Raw genomic sequence first — 23,745 nt, forward strand, 5'->3', positions numbered from 1 at the left:
CAGGAGAATTCTCCTCATTTATCCTGCTAATATTTATATTACTATTTCATGACAAAACTTGTAGGGCTTTCATAACAGTTAAACTTTTTTTTATGAGCACTTTTTTATAGCTTAATCGTCACCTTAAAACTTTAAACTGTGCCTTTTAAAATAAAGGACTGCAAATCCAGGACACTCATTTAAGCTCCATGCTCTGTGTTGTATTGATCCTCTCAAGCTCAGCCATCTGTCTCAGCTTTCTGCTGTATTTTCTGCTCAGTTCTAGTGAACAACCATGACAGAAAACAGGATGGGGAAGAGTAATACTGTAAATATAAGTACAGTCATATTTCTATTGTCCAGGCTAATGGAGTGTTACCTACTTAAGAAAAAGCAGAGATGATGTTAACCAGGCTCTGAGAACACACCATGAAAGTATAATGGAGAAAAGAGTGTGCAGAGAATCACCAAGCAAGCCAAGCGCTGGAGTAACAGGGCTCTCCTGCCGGCAGGCCCAGAGGGCACATGGGCAGCTCGCAGCAGTCTCTGCCCTGAGCACAGCCCAGGCTTTACCCTGCAGTTAGCTGCAGGCAGTTCGCACCCCATATAGAAGTTCCCATGTAAAGAACTAGTACCAAGAACGGTAAAATGCAAAAATTCTCTATTATTTCAGGGTATGGATTTGAAAGCTCTTCTGCTAAATTACAGAGAAAAGGGGAATATTTCAAGGATGGGATGGGGAGAGGGAAGTCATGCCTTGGCAGACCATAAAAGCAACCATCTTGGGCACTCAGGCTATGAAATGTGAGTACCACCCATAAGCAGCTCTTAACAGAGCTCTGAGGATTACAGGAGGCCATGTAAAGCTCTTAGTTACTGTAAAAAATGACGTGAGCTGAATTTATGCTTACTGTTCACTCGGGAGAGAAGAGTTCCTGGACATCGTCTTTGGTGATAAGTCATAGTCGCTGTCGGATCTGTACAGGAATGACTCCCTGCGCTGGCTGTGGCCCGGGAACGTCGTGTGCAACACGAGTCCTGATGAGGAGCTGGCCTGCGGGTCCAGCGGGCTGCGACCTGGTGACGGGCCATTTTCCACATCGAAGCTGTGAACAAAACACATACTGTGTGTCATGCGCATCTGCCAAAAGATGTTTTGCAGTGCATGTGTCACGTTTGCATTGCCCACACCGTGTCATTTGCTCAGTACAGGAGATGCAGAGCTAAATTTACTGAAGCCTCTTGCTGGCACATTTCTATTGTATGCAAGCAGGACTCTGCATTACGATAAAACATTTACCCCTGAGGCTTCTTTCCTGACTACATCTGCCCAGTCTTCCTTCAGCCTGAATTCCTCTAAGCTCAGCACAGCTCTTGTCACTCTCAGCATAAACACACAGCAGCCAAACACTGTCCCTAAGCTCTGCAGCTCTCCCCATGCCGACCCTGTGGCCAGAGTGTTTGCACAAGTCAGGGGGTTTGATGTGCCAAACTTCACTCCAAGCCTTACAAGCATAACAGAGACTAAAGAAGCTATGACATGCCACCACCCTCCAGCCAAGCCCTGTCCCCATTGGCTCTGGACGCAAACTTTTGAAATCCTGCGAGACTGGTGAGGACTTGGCAGTTGTGCAAGCTGGATGCCCAAGTCTCTTCTCAGCCACAGTTCACGTCTTAGCCATTCGAGATATTAGTTCAGTGAATTTCAAACAGCTGGGCTGCAAAATGGAGGACTGTTTAAAAAATTTTTAAAAAGCCCCAAACCTGTCACCATTTCCATTATACACCCACTTTCTTATGGTTTCATAACTTGGCTGCTGCAACTTGTGGCTGAAGTCACCCTGGACACTTTAGCAAGAGACACCCCTCGTAAACCCTGAAAATAAGCAGGTTGGCCTCCTTTCCTTGGGCATTTGGATCTGATATAAATACCATATGTGTGACAATGTCCCAGCTAAGCCAAGTGAAGTACGGGTGCATTCAGTATGAATTTTCTTGCCTTTGGAAATCTGAGGCTTCATCTCACTTGCAGTGGGAGCTGAGTTCTCGTTCCTACCAGGGCATCAAGGCATGTGCCTCTCCCCATTCCCAATTTTCTCCCAATTTATTGTGCCTGATGACCACCTTTAACTGCACCACCCAGCTAGGCATGCACTTGGACCATGGCCACAACATCAAGCTGTGATCCCTGTATTGTGCTTTAGCCCCAGTCAGCCACCAAGCACCACACAGCTGCTTGCTCACACCCCCTGCAGTGGGATGGGGAGAGAATCAGAAGACTAAAAGTGAGAAAACTCGTGGGGGCATTTCTCCATCCCTCCCTGCTGCTGCCTGCCCCCACTTATCATATTAAGTCAAAAGATCCCCAAGTGCAGCAGCAGGGAAGATCCTATCTCTCCCTCCACTCTGCAGAGCACAGCGTGTTATTTACTACTGCAGGAGGAGGTAGATAAAGTACCCAGACCAAAAAAACAGCAAAACCTCTGATAGATCTGAAAGTAAGTAACATACAGAATCATTAAAAAAAAAAGGAGTCTGTGTCCAGTTGCAAAGTGTATCTCGGCTTACTCTCCTTCTCTACTGTGAGTACACTACAAAGATTCAATACTGGTTGACTGAGGGATAAATGAGAAGAGGAAAACAAGTACCAAACACTGCAGAAGGGAATCACAGGTAGAGGAAGTCTCAGAGAAAACCACTGATGTGAAGCGAGGTTGCTGAACTTGACCTGCATTATTTAGACACAAGGCCACAGAATAAAAAAGACCAAGCAGTCTCAGAACAAAGGCAGCCTCTCCTGTTTGGACAGTGACCCGACACATCAAAGCATTAAGGCCTTCTATCCCCTGATCAGAAAATCTCATTAGAATCCAAATTTTATGGCATAGACTGCCCATGGTTCTCTGAGTATCATCAAGAAGGACACAGAGCAGGGGACAAACTCTCACCATTCAAAACTTGGGCACCAACTACAACCTCAGTCTTAGGTTTTGCAGAAGCATTTCAGATTCCTGTATAATAAAACTGAGTGCCCTTCCTGGACAAGCACCGTGCTGTGGTGTGATGCCAAACTGTGTCCAGCGGTGCAGTAGGGGGATGCAGGAACTACCCTGGAAGCAGCAATGACAGTGAACCACAGGCTGCATGCTCTGATGTGGAAGCTCCTGATGCAAGCTGCTTCCTTTTAACTTCACACACCAACTAATTTGCATGAAGAATGACTGATGAATTACAGAACAATTTATCACATATCAGTAATAATATGTTGCATGTGAGGGACTTCATACTTTGCTTGAGCAGTTATAATGTAAATATTTATTTACAGTTATGTATGTGCTTGGAGGCAGTGGGTGCTCAGACAGTTCTGAAGCCTCCAGAAACTACTCACTGGGGTGGAGCAATAAAAGACTAGGTCTCCTGGCAGTCATTGTGTTCCTCATGGCCACAGGCAGAGGGTAACTACTTTGGTCTCATGCTATTTGGTCCCACATACGGTTCATCAGGAATTAAAAAATGCATGGGAACATGCATTTAGCTAATGCAATTGAAAATGTATAAGCACCAGTGCAAAGATTTTTAGATTCTTTAGAAATCCAAAGGCAGGGCACCAGTATAATACAGTACGTACTGAAGGAGATTCCTACATCTACCATGCCTCAGTGCAGCATTTATTTACCCAGCTGCATAAGTACATCTTGCAACTGTTAATGGCTCAATTAATATTATTTTCTTTTACTCTTTATTATCTGCTCTTTTACCAATGACAGATTGAGTACACTTTATTTGTAGCCACAAAGTAATCAACAGAAGAAACTCAGCTCTGTAACTATGGCACCTACAAACAACAGCCATCTGACAATTAATCCATACCTATTCAGAAAAATAACTCTGATTACTCAAAATATTTTATTGCAAAACCTTCAATTGAGAACATTTAGTTTACTGACACAAATAGAAATACGGCAATGAGCTAAATCTGAGCATTTAGCTGAGCAGAGCTTCTTGTGGCTCTTTGATCCTGTGCCTGCTGCTTGCTGGTAGACATTAGCAATCGGTTTGGGAGAAAAAGTTAACACACGAGATTTAAAAAGTGTGTAAGAAGTGAAGGGAGGGAGGCAGGAGGCACAGCTGGTAAGGGATCTTTTGCAAAGACGAATACCAGCAGCAAAGGACTATGTTTAATAAGAGGGAAAGTATCCACCAATGATCTGGTTTTGCATGGCTTACTGTAGCACAGCTTCTATGCCTTGAGGTAGGTGCAAGATACTAAATCCCCTCCCTTTCCCTCTTTTAACACAAAAAAAAGCTCATTGCCAATCTAGGCCTATTCTGAGCCACTCCTGCAGAAATTCCCACCTAAGACCTTGGAGATTTTCAATACCGTTGGGGGTACGTGACCTGGGTAAAGGTGGAGGTTAAACTTTGGCAAAGGCAGAGCTCCCCAGGAGACAGTTTGCCTGGACCATGCAAGTTTTCCAGATTTCTACAGCACTTGCAGCTCTTGCTGGGATGAGCTGGAGACATCCACAATGTGTTAGCAAGAAGCCCAGCACATTTGACGCCCAGCTCAGAGTGCCGTGGCTGCTTCCAGCCACCCTGTGTGCACGCAGCCAGCTCCTGGCTGCACGCTGCCCATGGTCCCTGTGCCAGCGCCTGGGACGCTGCAGCATGGATCATGCAGTTAATCCAGCTGGAAAAGCATTTTTATTTCTTTCCGCAAGTTCAGCTTGCAGCCATGCCGGCCCCCTCATCTGGCTCCCCTTCCTTGGGCCTGATCCAGCACTCAGCCAACCATGTGCTCAGCCATTAAGTTAACAGAAAATTCCCCCCCCGAAAAGTGAAGAGTTTGCGGTTATCTCTAGCGAGTGTGTCCTATTTTGTGCTTGTGAACAGGCACTCGCAGTGGTACGGCTGGGTGGGCAAGGTGTTCACCGGGATGGCCAAAACTCAGGTCTAAGTCTCTGCTGTCCTGTTTTTTTAACAGGTAGAAGTAGTCAAACATGGGAAACTATTTCCCACTGGATGACCCAACATTAGGAGAATGTGGCCTGAGATATGTTGAGCAAGAGCTTAAACTTGTGTTTTTCAAATCTCTGCTGCACATTAAGTTCACTGGTTGCTCTTGGTTTGTACCATCTAGAATTGCATCCTGATGCTAAAAACATATCTCAAACATTTGCTGAAATCACTAAGAATTGTAATTAGATTGTAAAGTTGCCCTCTCAGAGCTGCACTTCACCCTGATTTTTTTCACTGGATGTTAACTGATGAGTTCCGCTGGAAAAACTTAATCATCAGAGTGGCACCGTGTTCAGAATACTCTGCAGATTTTGAGTGTCCTCTCCAAAGTCTGTAGCACCCCATAGTCTTTGCCTAAGTGGAAAATAAAGCTGCATTTGTCTAGTTAAAAATAAGGACGACAAAGTACAAAGCACCGTTACAACAGGCTGGAGAAAAAAAGCTAAAATTTGCTTTGCAGTTTATCTTCAAGCAACAGCACTTGCAGTCAAGACGCCCTATTTGTGAAACAACGATGGCATAGGAACACCAAAGCAGTGGCAGCAAGCTCCAGAGGTAAAAATTCAGCAAACACTTGATCTGTATTACAGAATCACAGAATCACAGAATGGTAGGGGTTGGAAGGGATCCCTGGAAATCATCTTGTCCAACCCCCTGCTTGAGCAGGGACACCTAGAGCAGGGGGCACAGGAATGCGTCCAGGAAGGTTCTGAATGTCTCCAGGGAAGGAGACTCCACAGCCTCCCTGGGCAGCCTGTTCTACTGTTCTGTTATTCTACAGTTGCTCCTCACCCCATGTGCGTACCAAGGGATGGTGGATGAAGTATCTTTGGCGCACAGCACAGTGATCCACCATGTTGTGTCTCTTCTTTCCCTTACCCCCCCGTGCCAATCCCAGAGGCTCTTCTGCACAAGAATGTGGATGCCCAGCATGCTCAGGATTAAGTGGGCACTGTGTTACCTAAACACATAGGTCACAAACCTGGTATCTGAGTGCCCTATAAATCATTCAAGGTATGTACATAAATACCTGTTCCCTGTAGGAGATCTCTCCAAAAAGCATGCCTTGCTCTATGGGCTTGGGAGCTCCAGCACATTGAGCTGACACTGTTCCCTGCCTGCCTCCAGTGTGTGCTCTCAGGTTTATTCAGGCAACATTTCCAAGTTCTGTGACAGTCTCAGAGGGTGGCAATGCATCTGGATGCCACCAAAGGCTTCTAAGGAGTTAAGCCCACTTGCACAGAACCAAAACAGCCTCCACAGGAGGAAAGGTGACAGTGTCTGTATGGGATGGGCATTAGGTAATGACTGACAGCAGTCAGTGGTGCAATCCCTACACCAGAAAATAACTGTAAATTGAAGACTTGACTGACAGACAAAAACAAGCCTCCTGAGGTCCTTCTGTTTTTACTAGTGGATTCATGAATGTCCAATTCACGAGCATGGGTGAGCAGCACCCCTGAGGTGAGCATACTGTCAGGGTTACTGACCACCAGCAGAAACCCAGCAGCCGATGAAGAAGGGAATCCAGAAAGCCGCAAATCCCAGTGGAGCCAAACAGAACAGCAGACCCACCAAAACCCAACCTGGCAAGCGCACAGCCAGCATGGCAAAGACAAAGCATGTAATGCCAGGGGCCTCGCCAGAGCCCAGCAGGTCTCCCCCTTCAGCACTGCTGAGCTGTGAAGGAAGGTGGCCTGTCCCCTGGCTTTCTCCTGGAGCCAGGCTACAGCTAAACTCAACATCCAGGCTCTCCGCTTACTCAGTTGGATGAGAGGAAAGCTGGGGGTGGTGGAGAGGAGGAGGTGGCAGGGTTGGCAGTGGGAGGAGCAGGGTGGCTGCAGAGCAGCACTCAGCAGGTCAGTGCAAGTGATGGGGCAGCCACAGCTCCATGTCCTTTGTCCCTCTGCATTTTTTAATAAACCAGGGTCTTAATAAAGTGAAGAGCAAATAAGGAGACAGCAGGTGGCAGGAGTTAGCTGTAGCTCACTCAGACAAGCAGCTAAAGGGGCACTTGCTTTGGACCTGTGGAAAGATGTGATTGTAACACGGTAATGAACAGAGGAAATACACAATGGCAAGCCAGGAGAAATCACGCTTTACTGTAAAACACAACGAGGTTTCATGAGTCATTCTGCAAAACAAAGAAAATTAATAAAAGCAACCACGACTGTCCAAATTCTGCAGTTTTACAGTAATGACTACAATTTCTCTACATTAAAAAATACTTCAGTCCTTTATCACAAGGGGAAAGTTCAACCAAGCCTCTGCAGTCAGAGGGATCCCTGCTGAGGGACTCCTCATCACCCTCCAGCTGTCTTTGCCCCTAAACCAGCCCTGCTCCTTCCCACAGCAGAGCACCACCCTCACACGAAAACAGAAGATGCTGCCTTCAACTCATCCAACAATTCAGTTTTTGAGCTCTTTGATCTACTTCTGCAAGGCGGTCTTGGCACAAAATGTTTTGGTGGAGTAGCAATAAGGAAGAGACAGCATCAGGAATGCATTGTCCCTGGATTAGCATTGCCCGCCAGCAGACTTGGAACATGGAAAGATTTGGCATAAAAACTGAAAAAGAGGATTGCTCCACAATTTTGATGTAATTCAGTCATTTGAATAGTCATTGCAAGTCAAATGGTTACCATGAGAGCCACGCAGCCCCCCAGTTCGTTTCTAGATCTGTAATATAAAATACAAAGACAGACTTAAGTCTACCAAACCAGGCAGGCTTGGGTATTTTTTGTTTATGTTACAAATTTACACTTTTCTTGAGGATGACAGCACTGACTCTACAAGAGGGCTTACCATCTGCTTTGCCTTCCCAGACTCATTCCTGAGGGCATTACTCCGGATCTTCTAACTACAGCACCACTTTTACTATGGTATCAAACATATTTCCAAAATACAGTATTTCAGGAAGTTTGGGGAGACCCTGCTCATTATAAAGATCCTCTTGCAGTCATTAGAGCCTGCTTCTCACCAAGACATTCAGCTGGATTTTTAACACCATTAGCAATGAAAAATGCTGCTTCTTACATCTTCAGATCTGTACAGGCATGACTGCTTCTCACTGCTATCTAATTTTGTGCACCTGTTTCCCATTATCAGAACAGCTTGCTGTTTTTTCTAAATAATCTTTCACGCGGAAAGGTCTGTGCTTGAAACCATCGGCACTTAATGAAACAGGATCGGACACACAGCGGGCATGCCAGAGCTGAGCACGCTGACAGCCAATGCAGATGCCCTAGCATGGGCACAAGGCCCCACGAGGCTGACTGCTCTCAGCACCACAGGTATTAGTTCTTTTTTCCCCTCCTGATCTTTTCCCACCAAGGGGAAAATCTTGTTTCTCTCAGGGGCCTCTCAACAGTGTTCAAGTCCCTTTGCCAGGTTTGTCCCTCATGTGACTCCTAACTCTTTTTTATTTCCAGAGCCTAAACACCCATGCCTCCTGAAATACGGCATACAAACTCCTTGCAGTGCCTCCCCAGCACCATGTATCACAGCTGCCTGGCACACAAAACCCAGCAGCACTTACTTAAGTGTTTGTAATGTAAACTGTTATATGCTGCTAAACGTGTTATTAAGCCACTGTATGTATCACAAAGCAAAAATATATGTTTATTTGATTTTGTTATCTCTGAATATAGAAGTTCACTCTTCCTAGCAGCTCTCTTGTTCAATGGGTACAACAGAGGCAGAATAACCAGAGCCCCCTGCCACAGCCCGCAGCCTGTCTGCCATTGCTCAGGATGGGGCCAGGAATTAGCTTGCCTTGTGCTTACAGACTGTTTTGAATCACACGCCCTGAGTCCATGGCAGACCGGAGAGCTCGTGGCACTCCCTTTGCAGCCCAGGTCCATCTTCAGCATAGTAGAAAGGTAAAAAAACCACATACACACTCCCAGAGACCTTACATCTCTCCAGCATAACTCACCAGCAGTACCCTGGTGAGGCTAATGGTTTGCACAGCAGCAAACACCAGTTCAGCTACCAGCTCAGCATGAGCACTGCTGGATTTTGAAGGATGGTACAAAGTGCTCTTTTAGTTTTTTAAAGCCCTGGTCGCTACAAAGAAGCCTATGCTACCTGCTTGTTCAGTGTCTGCGGCAGCTGCAGCCTGAAACTCAGTGTCTTGCACATCAGGTCCTTGAGCTGCTACTTCTGCCCGTTGCCATTCACTCACTGGCACTGGTGAAAGCCACCAGGCTGCGGAGCCACCATGCGTGCCTAAGGACAGCAGGCAGTGCTGCGCCGAGCCCGCTGCAGCCTTGCACTGTGCCCAAACAGTCACCAGGAGATGTTTGGAAAAGTTCAGGAGAGAGGTAAAAGGGGTTTGGATTTTCTTCTAGCACAGGGGGTTCCAAGAAATCTAATCCTTTTCATGTTTACTACAGATAAGTAGCTTGACATTATCCTGTCACAAGGTAACATCATGTGGTCATTTAAGTCCCCCAGAGAAGAAATCCTGAATTCTAAAAACCAGTTATTATTTTTCCAAATGCACATCCTGGACTACTTTATCATCTTACTATGGTTCACGGCCATAAATCTCTGGAAAATGCAAGGCATAGTCAAACACAGCAGACACCCTCCCCATTTTCACTTCCAGAGCTTGCAATTGCAGACAGGTGTGAGCGTGATCACTCTTAGCACAGGCAGCAATGCCACTTCCTAAGCACTTTTTTCTTTTTCCATCTGAAATATTCTAGCTAGCAAGTGACGGAGCAGCTGCTTTTCTTCCCTACCACTGCTGCCCAAGCCGAGGTATTAACGGGGTATTGCCTTCCCTGTGCAGCACTTACACAGCTCTTCTCCTTGCCCCGTAGGTGTCTCTGCCTAGCACTCTCTACCCACTCACAGCTCATCAGGACCAAATCTGCTCCAGCACATGGGCTGTGCTTTTTGCTGTGCTGAAGGGCCCACCTGGGTCTTGTCGGAGGGACAATTACCATCTTTCCCCTGCAGGAGAAGTGCTGGATGGGCAGTCACACTCTGTGGCTGGCAGTACAGGTGGCATAGGGACAGTGCAGTGCTCCTCAGCAGACACTCACCGGATTTTGGCATCACCTGCTCTGCAAAACAGGGCTGTTCTGCAGCACAGATGCTTACATTCAAGTTATGGGACAGTATTTATCCCAATCTGGCCTGGGTGTTATGCTCTGTTCAGTGTCAGGTCAGTTTTTACAGCTGCACCTAAGCACCATAACATTTTACAGACTCATTTTCCCAATACACAGCACATGGATGTTGCCTCCCGTGGAGGAGGCTGCCCACAGTGGCCTGGCTTGTGTGATGGGGCCCTGGTGCTGGGCTGTGGCTTCCCCTGGTGCCTTCTGGCATTTCTGCCTATGGACAAACCCCGCTCACTCCCCAGAGCCAGCTTGGGCTGGGTAATTCCACCCAGCAAGTGTGTACATGGGGTCCAGCCTCACCTTTTCCCCACCGTGGTATTACTAGTAATAAAAGGGGAATTACAGTCATATATTGCATCTTTTAACAATGTATCTTAAAGTACCTCATATACCTATAAAGTACAATCTGCTCCTAACACTCTTCCCAAAGCATATTGTGCACTAATGGCAAATGCAAGACAGCAGCATGAGTCTCAAGGGTCCTGTACAGCAAACGACCTCTGCTTCCAGTATGTAGGAAAGAGTTCCCGTATCTGTACGGAACCAGAGCATCAGGAGGCTGCTGGCCAAAGTCATGGTTTATTTCATCCTGATCTTAAAAAGAGGATCACCTGGCATGACTCCAAGAGGCACTTTTGCCTTTTCAAAGAGGCCAACAAGCTCACAGTGAGCCGCTTTGCTCTGCTGTAACACCGTCTGGCTGTGACAGGCTGCATGGAGGCATCAGCTACAAATCAAATAGCTCTTCTGATCTGCCGTCAAACAGACTGGAGACAGGAATAAAACGACAATAATTTTTAACAAGTTGCAGAGACCACAGATTTTTCCATTTTACCTGGCTAATCTGAACTGGGAGGACAGACAGCCTTTGAGTCAGAAGATTTACAGGTTTTCTGCACTAATAGTTTAAACTACCCTCAGCCCATCTACAACACCCAAAATCCAAAAGCGGATGTGCGGAAAGCTGCTGCACCAAGAAATGCACCAAGCTTTTTCACTTGATTCATAAAATAATTATTTGACTTGGTTTTTGGATTTATCTCCAAAATTGGTATCTGTGTTCCCTGCCAGCAAAAGGACAATAAAATGTCCTAAAATGGTATTCAGATTATTAAATCCTTTGGAGACTCGGCCCTCCCAAAAAATAATTAATCTGGTTGGGTACATTTTAGCAAAATTTTACTTGCTTCACATCTTTCAAATGTCTGTACTCTTCATCTTTTTTATCAATAGGAAAAGACACTGTACATAGCCAATGGCAAAGCATACTGATGTGATTTCAAGGGCAATCTATTTTATAGCTCTTATTGATCATTTCAGGCCAAGCAGAAGCTTAATGCAAAAGTAGCTTCATCCAAATCACAAGCATCTGCCAAGTGGTACTATTTGAGGACAAAATATTAAGGATGGAAAAATCTGTCCCTTTGGCAGAAAGTCGCATGTTTACTCTTAAGTGGTTTGGCACGTGTACTGAACGGACGGTCGGAAATGGCACCCTCTTCCAGGGTACCACAATGACAAACGATACCGATACCCTGTGGTTAATACAACTACAATTGAATATTTGCTGTAACTATTTCACTGCCAACCATGGTATCTCCGTCATCACTGCAGCTAAGCAAAGGCAGAGAAATGGCTCACAGGTTTATTTTTAAATTGCAGCTCCTTACTCTGGTCAATCACAGCCACAGCCATCACCAGGCTCCTCACTGCTCATTTGTTTTATTCCTATTAACATATCAGGGTCTTGCTGGTAAGGCCAGAGGGGCTTAGCTCATTCATCCTGCTGAAATGCCCACTAAGGGATGATGCCCTGCTTCCGCACATGTACCAGGGGCAAAGGCCAGCAGAGGAGAAAAGATTTTTAAGCTGAAGGACATTGCTGGCACAAGAACAAGTGGGTATAAAATGGACAGGAATTAATTGGGGCTGGAAATCAGAGGAAGTTTTTTTGCCTCAAGAGCAGCCAGATCACTGAACAGCTTTCCTGTAGGAGTGATGGGGGTAAACACCAATTTGATGTTACTACTGGTGGAATTAATGGCATAACTGACTACAACATTGTGGGACAGAGCCTGGTGGTGTAAGAGGCTTATCCCACAGCTGGCACTCAGGCTTTGCCCCCAGTGGGCACAGGAGTGAACCCACATCCCGGCTCACTCGGAGGGAGCTGATTCCTGTGGTGCCCATGTTTTCCCTACACTGTCTGTGAGTCACCCTGGATGAGCTGTATCCCATGAATATCCATCCAGTCTCCAGAAGAACAGTTAATTGGAGGATGTCATGGGGGACACTTGGTAGAAATGAGCTGCCAGGCTTGGAGTCTCTTTGCCCCCTCTCCACCCACCCCGTGCTACGCAGGAAAGGCAGAAAGCCACCTACCAAACCCCTTGTCTCCTGCGCTAAGCTGAAGTCCAGCCGGCACAGCAGGCAGTATGGGGAGTCACAAGCAAGACACAAGCAAGGGGCTGGTGTCCAAAGCACATTGCACCATCCCAAATGAGACCCCTCCAGTACTGCCTCTGCCACCGATGCTGTTACCATAGCTCAAGATAAACCCCACACCTCAGCACTTGTGCAGGTACAGGCAGTAAATACAAAGCGTGCCATCTGCTGGCATACACAATATAGTATTTCCATACATTTGTATTTTTACTAACAATGCTGATGAGCTGCAAAGGATACCTGAGCACACCCACGGTAGTGACCAGCAGTGACACGCTCTGCCTGCCCACACTCCCTCCCTTCCTCCTTGAGCTATTTGAAAACAAAAGTGGGGAAAAGAGGGTGTATTTAAAACACAGATTTTTATTTTCTGCTATTAAATCACACACTCTGAAATGAATCTTAATAATTCTGGACAGCAATCTGGATTTAGCAGAAAAAAACCTTCTGCAACATGGAGAGAAGACAGAAATGGTGGGCAGCAAGAGCAAAACCTTCTATAGGAGTGACTATGGGCCCAAAAAGCCAGTCAGAGCAAAAGTTTTGCAGCATATTTAATGTTTTATGCCAAATGGTGAGCTCATGCAGTAAAAACAAGGCCCCAGATTTTCCAGGTGTTGCAGAGCTCAGGATGTCAGTCCTTGAAGGCCTGCCAACTATTGATCGCAGAACACTTCAGGAAGGAGGCAAACATTATTACCCGTTATATATGATATCCATTTATCTGGGATTTTTTTCCCTTTAACCTTTCTAGCATTCTTACAGCTTGCTCCTCCATCCAGAAGAAGTCTTCTAAACCACAGTGTGTGCCCACAAAGGCCAGCCCCTCTGAGGGTGCCTTTGCTGCCCAGATCAACATGGTTTTCATACCAGTTCTCTTGCTCTCACCAAGACAGCGCAGGAATCTCTACTCCTGTTCCTGACTCCTACCACCTGACTGAAACCCCCAGCTTGCCACTTCCTTTACACACAGTTTCACAACAATCTTGTGACTCCTCTACAGCATGCTTGTGCTTGCAACAGTCTGTGTCTTCTTATTGCCAAATTACCTCCTTTCTCAAGTCCTTCCTCAGCTCATCATCCTGCCATAAAGCCCTTCAGAAAAGCTCCTGCCAGCCTCCTACACTGCCTCCTCATGCCATGGCATTAGACACACTGCATCTCAACCAACTCCTCTGTGCAGAGTTTCTAAAAACCTCTTGGGAAGGAATTATTTCTCTGATGTAAAAGCAGATAGTGCACTGTTGGCACCCAAAATATCACTTAATAACACTGTTATTTTCTCTAGACCTGCAAATCTTCCAAAGACCTGCTTCAGGGCTCATTTTGATCTTACTTAATTAGTGATCCCTTAGAAGCTCTGTTTCATGCTGAAAACCACTTGCTGGAATCACTATTTTGGAGTCACTTACTACAAATCATAAAGCTGCAGTGTTCAAAAGAAATAGAGATGTGGAAGCACGGAGCAAAATACATTGCAGCCCCAAAATATGAATACATTAAATGCAGCTGTAAGTCATCAAGTCCAGTAATAGCAAACAATGCAGCAACACAGCCACAAACACTTGGAGATTAGGAAGAAATATTAGTAGAGTACTTGCTACAACTGATTACCATTTAATAATGCAGAAGGTGAAGTTTTCAGTGTGAATAAGCACAAATGTGTAGGCATGGCACAAAATCATTATATCTGATTGCAGTTTAAGACCCACGTCATCATAGTAAAAGCTTCACTCTTGACCTAATATAATTTAGACATCCTGACTATTTTATTGCATTGATAAAGTTTTGTACTGAGCTAATGAAGAACGGGCAGGCAGAGGTAATCAACATCCAAAATGGCTCCACTTAAAAAATACTGACAAATTGTGTGAAAACATCCAGTGTTGCAAAACCTGAAGACAGTATGCGCAGGTGTGTTATTCCAAGGGGGAGAAAGAAATGTTTGATTTCACTGATGAAACACACACAAGAAAACACCTGAAATTAGTGAGGAGCTGCGGAAAGCCCTGGGGGCTGGCTGGCCACTCACTGGCAGCAGGCAGGGCAGGCAAGGCAGGCAGAGCTGCACCAGTGGGTCCAGCACCATGCATGCAACCTGGGCGCCAGCGATGCCAGGGCACTGAGCAAACACCCCAGTGCACACCAACACTTCCTGTGAGGGCTGAGCCCAGCGGTACGTGCTTAATACCCGTTTTCAGATCAATAATGCTATAAGCTGTAGATGTGAGCGGGGGTGCTGAACCTTTCTTGCAGAAAAGCTACATGCGCTAGATCACTGCTAGCCATATCATTTAAATTGGAAAGATGGATTAAAATTAGCCCATTCAAGTTCAGATTAAATCCCAGCAGGAGACTGGAAGGAGACTTAGCACCAGCCCACACTCTCACACCCCAGCTCAGGCAATCTGCCTTTTCCAGCCCAAGCTGAGAGAGAGTTTCTGAAACTTTTCCCCTTGCTCTCTGTGCTTTTGCCGAGCCCTGGCTGAAATCTGGCTCCTTCCTTCCTTCAAGCTCTGAGCTTTCAGGTTAGGAAACCTTTCTGCAAATGTATTGATGTACTTGGAACTGGATGATGTCCAAGAAACCAATCAGTCCCAGGGCGAGCAGGACTGCGTGCTATCTGTCTGCCAGCCGCTGGGCGTGCCTGGAAAAGATCAAGATTACAGACCCAGGGTGGGAGACAAACAACGGGTATTCCCTTTATACCGCTCAGCCAGAATAAAATGTGACACGCTATATTAATAACCTGGCGTCACCCAGCAAAACATCTGACCAAGGGGAACATAAAATGCCACGCAGATATCGAGGGCCTGATGGCAAGTCATGTGAAGAGCAAACAAGATAGCTGGGTGGCATGAGATGCAACCAGGGAACAAAACCTAATGTCAAGCCCTTTTGTGCTTAGCAGAGTCAGCCCTAAATGGTTTGTGATTTTTGCTTTCTGCCAAGGTGCTGCTTTAATTGGGCAAGGGAGATGGTTCAGTGTATTCAGTGACATAGAGCGGAGAGGAAAATGGCATGTGCCAGGCTGAGAAGCCATGTAGAATTCACCCTGCTTAAGTGCAAAGATTTATTACTGCTAGGAACACATCTTATTCATTATGGCTTTTAACTTTACTGTTGTAAGAATGTTCTCTATGACTTAATCTAACAACGCAACCTTTTTCCATGTCCTGTTAACCAGCCACACACGGAAACCAAATTCTGTCTAAATTTATACTTGCAGGCTGTACTAGTCTCAGTAAGCAAAGCCAAAATTAACTCCCATCCCTTTTCATTTCCTTGGGTGAGGTGGGAGCAAAAAGCCACTGACCACTGAGACAGCCCGAGAACATAACCATGGACACAGTGGTGGATCTCACCCCCGCCACGACTTTCCCACGTGCTGGCCCAGTGGCTTGGTGGTGGCACGGAGCCAGCAGTGCCACCTTAACTACACACTGCTCTTACCTGTGCAGCAAGGGCAACTCTTGCGAGGACTGAGGGAGCAAAGCCCTCTCTGGGTGCAGAGGCTGAAACCTACCAGGTCCCTCTAAGACATCAAAAGTTGGCCTAACTCCTACATTATAGTGGCAATCCGTATGGCTTCTCAAGCAAATCTGTGGTGTAGAAAGTGTCAGCTAACATAACTGAGCTGCTTATTGACTTGAATTTAATAGATTAGTTAATAAACTTCATCACAGAAGTAACATCCTGGAAATGTTCCTTCCTAGACTCTTGTAGCACCCCCATAATCATCTGAATAGCATATTTAGTACTTGAACCTCTTTCCAGCATAAAGCCAGTTCAATAGTAGCATTCAAGCGTAGAGTAGCTGGACTGGCTGCACTCTGTCTTCACAAGAGTATGAAATTCTTGCTACAGCCTAAGAAAGAAAAATCACTTAGCACAAGTAAGGTCTTTTTTTAAAACTACTGATTAAACAGATATTCACAAGACAGAGCACAATGGCTTTGATAGAGCCATTGCAACCTATTATATAAATTCTCATTCATGCCCATGAGAGCTCTTCCTTTTCTTTTTTTAATAACAGAAGAGGAAATGCAGCCACGTAAAAGATATTAAATTGCTTAAAAATGTGTGACTGGTAAGTCCATGACTTAAAGCAGCAAAGAGAGAGTTTGGGCTGGAAATCTCGGCTGCCGCTTGGTCCCCAGCTGTGAGCTTGCAGGAGGCATGCTGTGGCCTTGGCTCACCAGTACCAGAGCTCGCTTGCTTGGACTCATCTCTGCAGCACCAGAGCCGCAGAATTATACTTCTTCTGAAGAAGACGATTTAATTGCAGAGTTTATTTATGGATGCACAGGAGTGCTGACAAGGAAAGCAAAGCATTATGTGAGGGGGCTGGTCAATACTTAGAAGCTCTGTCCCTTATTCTAGAAATGTTTCTCCTCTGTGTGTATAATGCTACAGCCCCAGCACCTTCCAGCCATGCATTAAGCAATGCAGCTAACATATGTTAGCAGCACACTATTTACCCTTCCATATAGTATTGTACTAACATGTCAGACCTGATTGAAGGCAACACTTTTGCTAGAGCTTTGGCAATTTTCTGTGTTTCCTCCCAAGAATGGATTTTTTCATCAGAATTCTCTTCTTACCACATTTAATCTGAAATAAATACATGATATTGCATCAGTCATCAGCTGACCTTATTAGCTGGGCTTGTTCTACTGGAGCTAAAACTGGTCTAGGAAAGCAGCACTAAGTGTAGAGTTTAATAAAATACTTTTAAAAACACTGTATAATTTTATTGCAGTAAAGCAAAAAGGGGTCAGCTTGTTCTTCCAGACTCCACTCCAAACAATTTACTATCTTTATAGATGAAAAAAGATGTAGGCAGCCTTTTGTCATTTGAGTGAAACTAGGACACTCAATATATACCCACTTCAAAACTTCACTCACAGATGTCTGTTCCTTCAGCTAATATTTATTCTCCAGATTTTCAAGAAAGCCCTTTTATGCACTCTGCATGGCTAGATACAGACTCAGCATCTCCTTAGCTGCCACTTTCCTCCAGTAAATCTCTGTTCTTGTAAGTGTCTCTAACTGCAAATAGATGAAATAAAGCTGCAACCAGGCAGACTCGCCCTCCCCAGAGTTAAAGTGTCATACAACACTGGGAGTTCGATGGCCCTACCAAGGTGGTCACAAGGGACTTGACAACTTGGCCCAACTCCAGGACTCAAATCAGAATGCGGTAACCTTGTTGAGACAGCATCAAGAAGCACACTGATCTCAAGAGATCTGTAACTTCAGGAGCAGACAACGTGTAATGAAGACATTCCTAACACTGTTTTTCTTCTCTTGGCCAGACTTTGGAGCTCTGCAGCCAGGTGGTCCTGTGGGAGGTGGAGAGGCACATGCCAGAGCGACTTGGTGATGCAGGATGGCCAAGCATGATGCTCCCTGGACCTGTGTAGCATCCTCTCTGCCTTGCTCCTTGCAAGAGAGGGACCAGTTTGTGCCTGCTATGAGTGGTGGGCATCCTTCCAAATGCTGTGCAGTCTGTACAGGTTCACACAGTGGTTCTTCACAACCAGGCACGACACATCTTCTTCTCTTGAATTCGCTGACCCAAGACATTCCATTGAGACAGGCTGTGGTTCTCATGTCACGCTCACTGGCTGGTGATGTGGACGGCATGCAGAACCAACCACTTCTCTTCTGTTCCACAGGATCAGAATGGGTTAACATGAAAAGTTTGTTTAGGAGACCAACCAGCTCTCAGTCCCCAAACTGGTCGCAGATCACGAGAAAGACAGACACATATTGAACCTCTCTCGGTGCTTAGCTTTTCTCTTCTCTGCTTTGCAAGGCACAACTCAGCTGGCAAAACCAGGAATTTATTTCACTGGCATCACCCTCCGTGTAAATTAATTCCTTTTCCTCATTATGTCATCCAGCTTCAGTGCCCCCAGGGCTTTAGCTGGAGTCGGGAACTGTTGACATGTGTGGGGATTCTCGCTTTAGCTGAAGTAGAGATGATTTATAAGAAATTCCTGACTGGACTTCCTCCAGCTGTCTTCGATCTCTTTCCCTGGGTGTTTTTATGGTAAAGCTTCTCCAGGGCTCAGCCCGCCCAGGGGTGGCCCTGCGACCCCCACCCTGCTCCCACCCAGCACAAGGTGCACCTGAAGCGAAGCAATGCAAGCTTTCCATGGGTTTATTGAGCTGAGCTGGCCCACAGCAGGGTCACAGGTGAGCAGGTGGTACGAAGCCATTGTCCCACAGCTGGACTCCATATGTTGCATAAGGGGCTTGCGGCTGGGATGGCTCCCAAAGACCAAGAGCCGGGAACATGGATCAGGGACTCTGAGACCATCGGTACTGGGACAGACTGCAGCACTTCAGTGGGAAGTTCACCTCACCCAGTATTTAAATCACTCCCACCTGAGCCGATACCCCATCCCATGTAATAGCCTGGAAGGAATTAAATGGCAGAGCAAGATTCAGGTCCAGAAATCTGGAAGAAACTTCATGGGTCCCTGCATACAGTCCTCTGCTACTGCAGACTCTACAGTAGACAATCTCCTCCATAAACTTATCAAGCTTTCTCCTGAGTACTTAGTTTCTTCAAATTTCTAGAATTTCTCCCAGTGGAGATGCCCTGTGCTGCTGCACACCAGTGGGCACTGCTCCACCGCACCGTCTCACCACCAGTATCTCACCTGGACCACAAACACTTGCCAGGGAGACCCCACACCCGCTGCAAAGTCATATGGGGCTCACAGCTTGCAATTATCCTGCAGTCAGTGCACTGTCTTGCCTCCTCAGCTGTGTTCAACTAATGAGTTTCAAGTGTATGGCTGATGCTTTGCTTATTAATCCCCACATACATGATCTTATACTCCGTATTGCTGAACTTCACCAAGGCCATGCAATCCATCCAGTGCTGCACCACAACGTACAACAGCAGACTTACAAAAGATCAAAAGATGGAATCAACACAAACATAGCAATGAAAATATTTCAGAACATCAGATGTAGGATTTATCACTGAGAAACACCATTGCTAACTTCCTCCATCCTCCGAGCTGTCCTTGCCATAGCACCAACTTCAGTGCATTTCCCCTGCAGCTCATTCCTTACCCGCCTTACAGCTCGTTACAATCCACATCTCCAGCTTACATCTCACCATGTCATACAGAGCACCACACTGAACACTTTAAGAGAGAAATCTACTGCATTTACTTGATCTGGGAAAAAAAACCCGTTGTCTAATTAGAAACACCCATTAGGACCTAGAATGATGTACCTAAGACAGACCCATTTCACCACTGTCTTTGTATTTTTAATTAACCTCTCCCTTCAAACTAATTGCTAAACCATCCTTAAATGTCTATTTCCATGCTAAGGAAGCGATAAAATTTGAACAGAAATGTCAAAATACAGCATATAATAAAGACGAAAACAAAATTATATATGAAGAGTATAAAAATAATAGACTTATGTAAGATAACTGAACAATAAAATCTGATTTAGAGCTTTTCAAGAGCCTTGCTCGCTTTCCCTTCATGTAAGTTTTAAAATACTCAGGCTGTATTGAGTTTATAGTACCATTCTAAGGAATAGATTATAAACAGAGACTGGAGAAATATACATATAAGAATAAATATAAGAAATAAATAGGTTTTTTTTCTCTTTCTAAATAGAGATTAAATCTAAGAAATATTTATCTAACTCCTCAGAAAACCAAAGGAGTTGGGCGCCTCAGGAGTGAGCAGTTTGGCAATGCACATACAGTTTAACAGATCCCTATTTCCCTGCTTCAAGCCTTCTAGATGTGAAGGAGCAGGTACACGTTTCCGTTAAGTATCACGGTGGAGGACCTGCCATCCTCATGTGCCATGGTGCCGGTGCAGCCAACGCTAGCTCATCACCTGCACCAGCAGCCTTCTTCTCTGAGATTAATTATTTTATTATATGTTTATATGAAGATTGCAAACATCTGGGAAATATTAGGCAACTGCTGAAGAGAGAACAGGCTTCTTTAATTATCAGAGAGCTGCATCATGGCTCCTTCCTCCGTTCTGTGAAAGGGGAGTTTTGGGGCCAAATTCTGCACTCATTGACCTGGTGCCCTGTTGGCACCCAGCAGACCTGCCGCCTCTGGCTCCCCACAGCACTTGTGGCAAGATACCACAGGTTTATTTCTTTGTTGTGTTTTTTTTTTCTTTTTAAATCTACAGACTTTAAACCACTGCAAAATATATTCAGAACAAAATACACCAACTCTACAGGGAAACTGCTTCATGCTCCATCTTGTCTCCGGTCAGATTATGTCAAAATGCCCCAGATCTGCTTCTGTGGGGACAAAACTGCCAGTAAAATTTTGGTTGGAAAGGTCCCTGTCTACACACTAAAATGTATTTCTTGGATACTCTGTGGCTCAGCTCACAGTGGGATTTCAACTGGGGACAAACATGAAAGCATCTTCTGTTCCCATAGGTACCAACAAGAACATGGGCTGCTTTGAAGTCTGTTATAAGGCTTTTTTTACTTTTTTCAGCTCTAGGCAAAGACAAAAAAAATATCTCAATGCTATGGCAACTTACCATGGACAAACTTGTCACCTACCTACAAATAAACAAGTATACCTCAATGTTTCCGGTGGCCAGAAACAGTGGTGGGAGTATGACAAACTGTGCAGTGATCAGGATCTTTTGACTTTGACACTGTACCCTACGCACCAATGTATAACATCATCCAGACAATTTAACCCAGAATACACACAGAATCATACAGGTTGGAAAAGACCTTTAAGATCATCAAGTCCAACTGTAAACCTAACACTGTCAGTTCACCACTAAACCATGTGCCTGAGCACCACATTCAAACGTCTTTTAAATACTTTTAAAGCTGAGTAGTGACTCAACTACTTTCCTGGGCAGCCTGTTCCAATGTTTCACAAGCCTTTCAGTGAAGTAATATTTCCTAATGTCCATCTAAACCTCCCCTGGTGCAGCTTGAGGCCATTTCCTTTTGTCCTGTCACTAGTTACCTGGGAGAAGAGACCAACCCCAACCTCGCTACAACCTCCTTTCAGGTAGTTGCGGAGAGCGATAAGGTCTCCCCTCAGCCTCCTCCAGACTAAACAACCCAGCTCCCCCAGCCGCTCCTCATAAGACTTGTGCCCTAGACCCTTCACCAGCTTCGTTGCTCTTCTTTGCACACGCTCCAGCACCTCAATGTTTTTCTTGTACTAAGGGGCCCCAAACTGAACACAGTATTTGAGGTGTGGCACACCTGGTATTCGAGAGTCACAAGTCACAAGGATTCAGGCTTAGAAACACAGCAGGGAATCAAAATGTTACCCAAGTGAATTCTGATGTCTTGGTTTCCTTTCACCTGAAGTCATTACTAACAGGCTCTGGCCAATGTGACCAGAAACAAGCCAGGTACTCTGTAGAGATATGCCTGGTTCCAGTAGAAGGCACGTGGCTCCTCTTGTCCAAAAAGCTAAGAAGGATAGCTGTTCTCTTGATGTTTGTCAGCAATTCCAGATATGTTCCCAAAGAGTGTCACCAGGAAAAAAAAATTCAGACTCGTTGGTGCTGAGGGCTGGAGAGTATCATGAAGCTTCTGGAGCTTTCTGCTGTCTGGAGCTTCCTCCACTGGCACCAGGAGGTCTCAGCAGCCCTCCTGAGCTGCTGAAGCCACCATGGTGAGGTGGCCCATGCAGAGATGAGTACTGCAGACCCACAGCTAGCGGAGAATGATTAGTCTGAATAAATTACCTGAAATTTTAATTCTGAATATGTTTTGTGTGATGATTTCCTCTGCTGGTGTAAATCATGACATGTGAGGCACTGCTGAATCACGTTTTTGCAGGGGTAAGGGTGAGCACTGTCGGTACAGTCCCCAGAAATTCCATAGAGCCACGTTGGCATGTGCAGGTAGGAGATGAAGGAGCCATCTGAAGGGGTATCCTGCACCTAGGATATGGGAATCCCTAGTCACAAAAATGCTTTGATGGACTGAGACCTTTAGGAGGTGACCTTCTAGAATAGGTACAGGGCTCCCTGAAAACAAACATTGCATATATCTAAAAAGCAACTGTAGAAACAGGGTGCAAGTTGGTGTAAAACAGCAAGACAAACCAGCATTCACACGCTGCTGGAAAGGGGGACACCAGTCTGGGAACACTGCCCAAGAGCTTCAGTCCGGGTCCAAGGGCTGTGTCTGGGGCCAGCAGCGTCCCCAAGCAATCTGTGCCAGGCTCCCACAACGCCCAGGACATGCCAGGGGCCTCTGAGAGGGTTTAACTACCGCTTTCCATTCTTTTAGGAAAAAGATTTTGCAAACAACCTGCCTCTCACTTTTGCAGAGTAGCAGTGCTGCTTTTTCTTGGATAAACATGTATGGACCAGCACTTGGCAATGGAGGCTGTTTATGAAAACAAGTACCGGTTGGGGGAGGACTTGGGTAGCAGCACGTGCTCCCTAAAAGCTTGTGGATCTCCTCATCCCTCTCGAGGGAGAGCCGGCAATTAGGAGGCGATGAGGACAACTCCTCCCACAGTTACAGATTCAGCCCTTCTTCCACCCAAGAAATGCCGAGCCATGGACTCCTACATGGAATTTCCCCTCCCACCGGTTTCCAAGACCAGAGGATTCTACACCAAATATTTGTTTATAAATTTAAGAACCACTGAATGATGCGCTGAACACTTTTGCAGAAATAGGTAAAGTTTTTGCAACAACATCTAGAGAGCTATATTATGGATCAAGTAAAATAAAATTAATATAAACAAGGTAAGATTTAATCTCTTAGTTTGTCTCACATTAAGTCATTCTGAGGACTTAATTTTAAAATACAGAAGTGTTCTGAGAATATTTTGTAATTACAAATCAATAAGAAAAAATCATCCAGGAGGAATAATTACATAATTTCTAGAAGAACTCACAGCTTAGAAGAGCAGTAATAAATAGATCCTCATATCATTACTGTTGCTGCAGCTGATGACTCACCACTGTTACTGGGATCATATCCCAGAATAGTCATGCTACTCTGTGTACTGCATACAAAATTAGCCATGAGGGACTTACTATTAAATGAAACAGATTTGGGGTTTTAGGATTCATGTGGTCATATCATAAAAACAAAAGCTGTTAAATATTTTACTTGAATGCAGTGAACTTTAGATACCAAACCTGAAGGT

At 45.4% G+C, this 23,745-nt stretch overlaps 1 protein-coding gene across 1 annotated transcript in view; it reads right to left on the reverse strand.

The window, feature by feature from the left end:
• The window catches only part of PDE4B (phosphodiesterase 4B), a 192,491-nt gene that overhangs the window by 60,555 nt on the left and 108,191 nt on the right, over window positions 1-23,745 (reverse strand). The window contains exon 3 of the mRNA XM_064454875.1: window positions 891-1,085. Within this exon, the coding sequence (XP_064310945.1) occupies window positions 891-1,085 (195 nt within the window). The remainder of the gene's footprint in view (window positions 1-890; window positions 1,086-23,745) is intronic.

Source organism: Phalacrocorax carbo, chromosome 6, assembly GCF_963921805.1.
Source record: "Phalacrocorax carbo chromosome 6, bPhaCar2.1, whole genome shotgun sequence".
Lineage (NCBI taxonomy): Eukaryota > Metazoa > Chordata > Aves > Suliformes > Phalacrocoracidae > Phalacrocorax > Phalacrocorax carbo.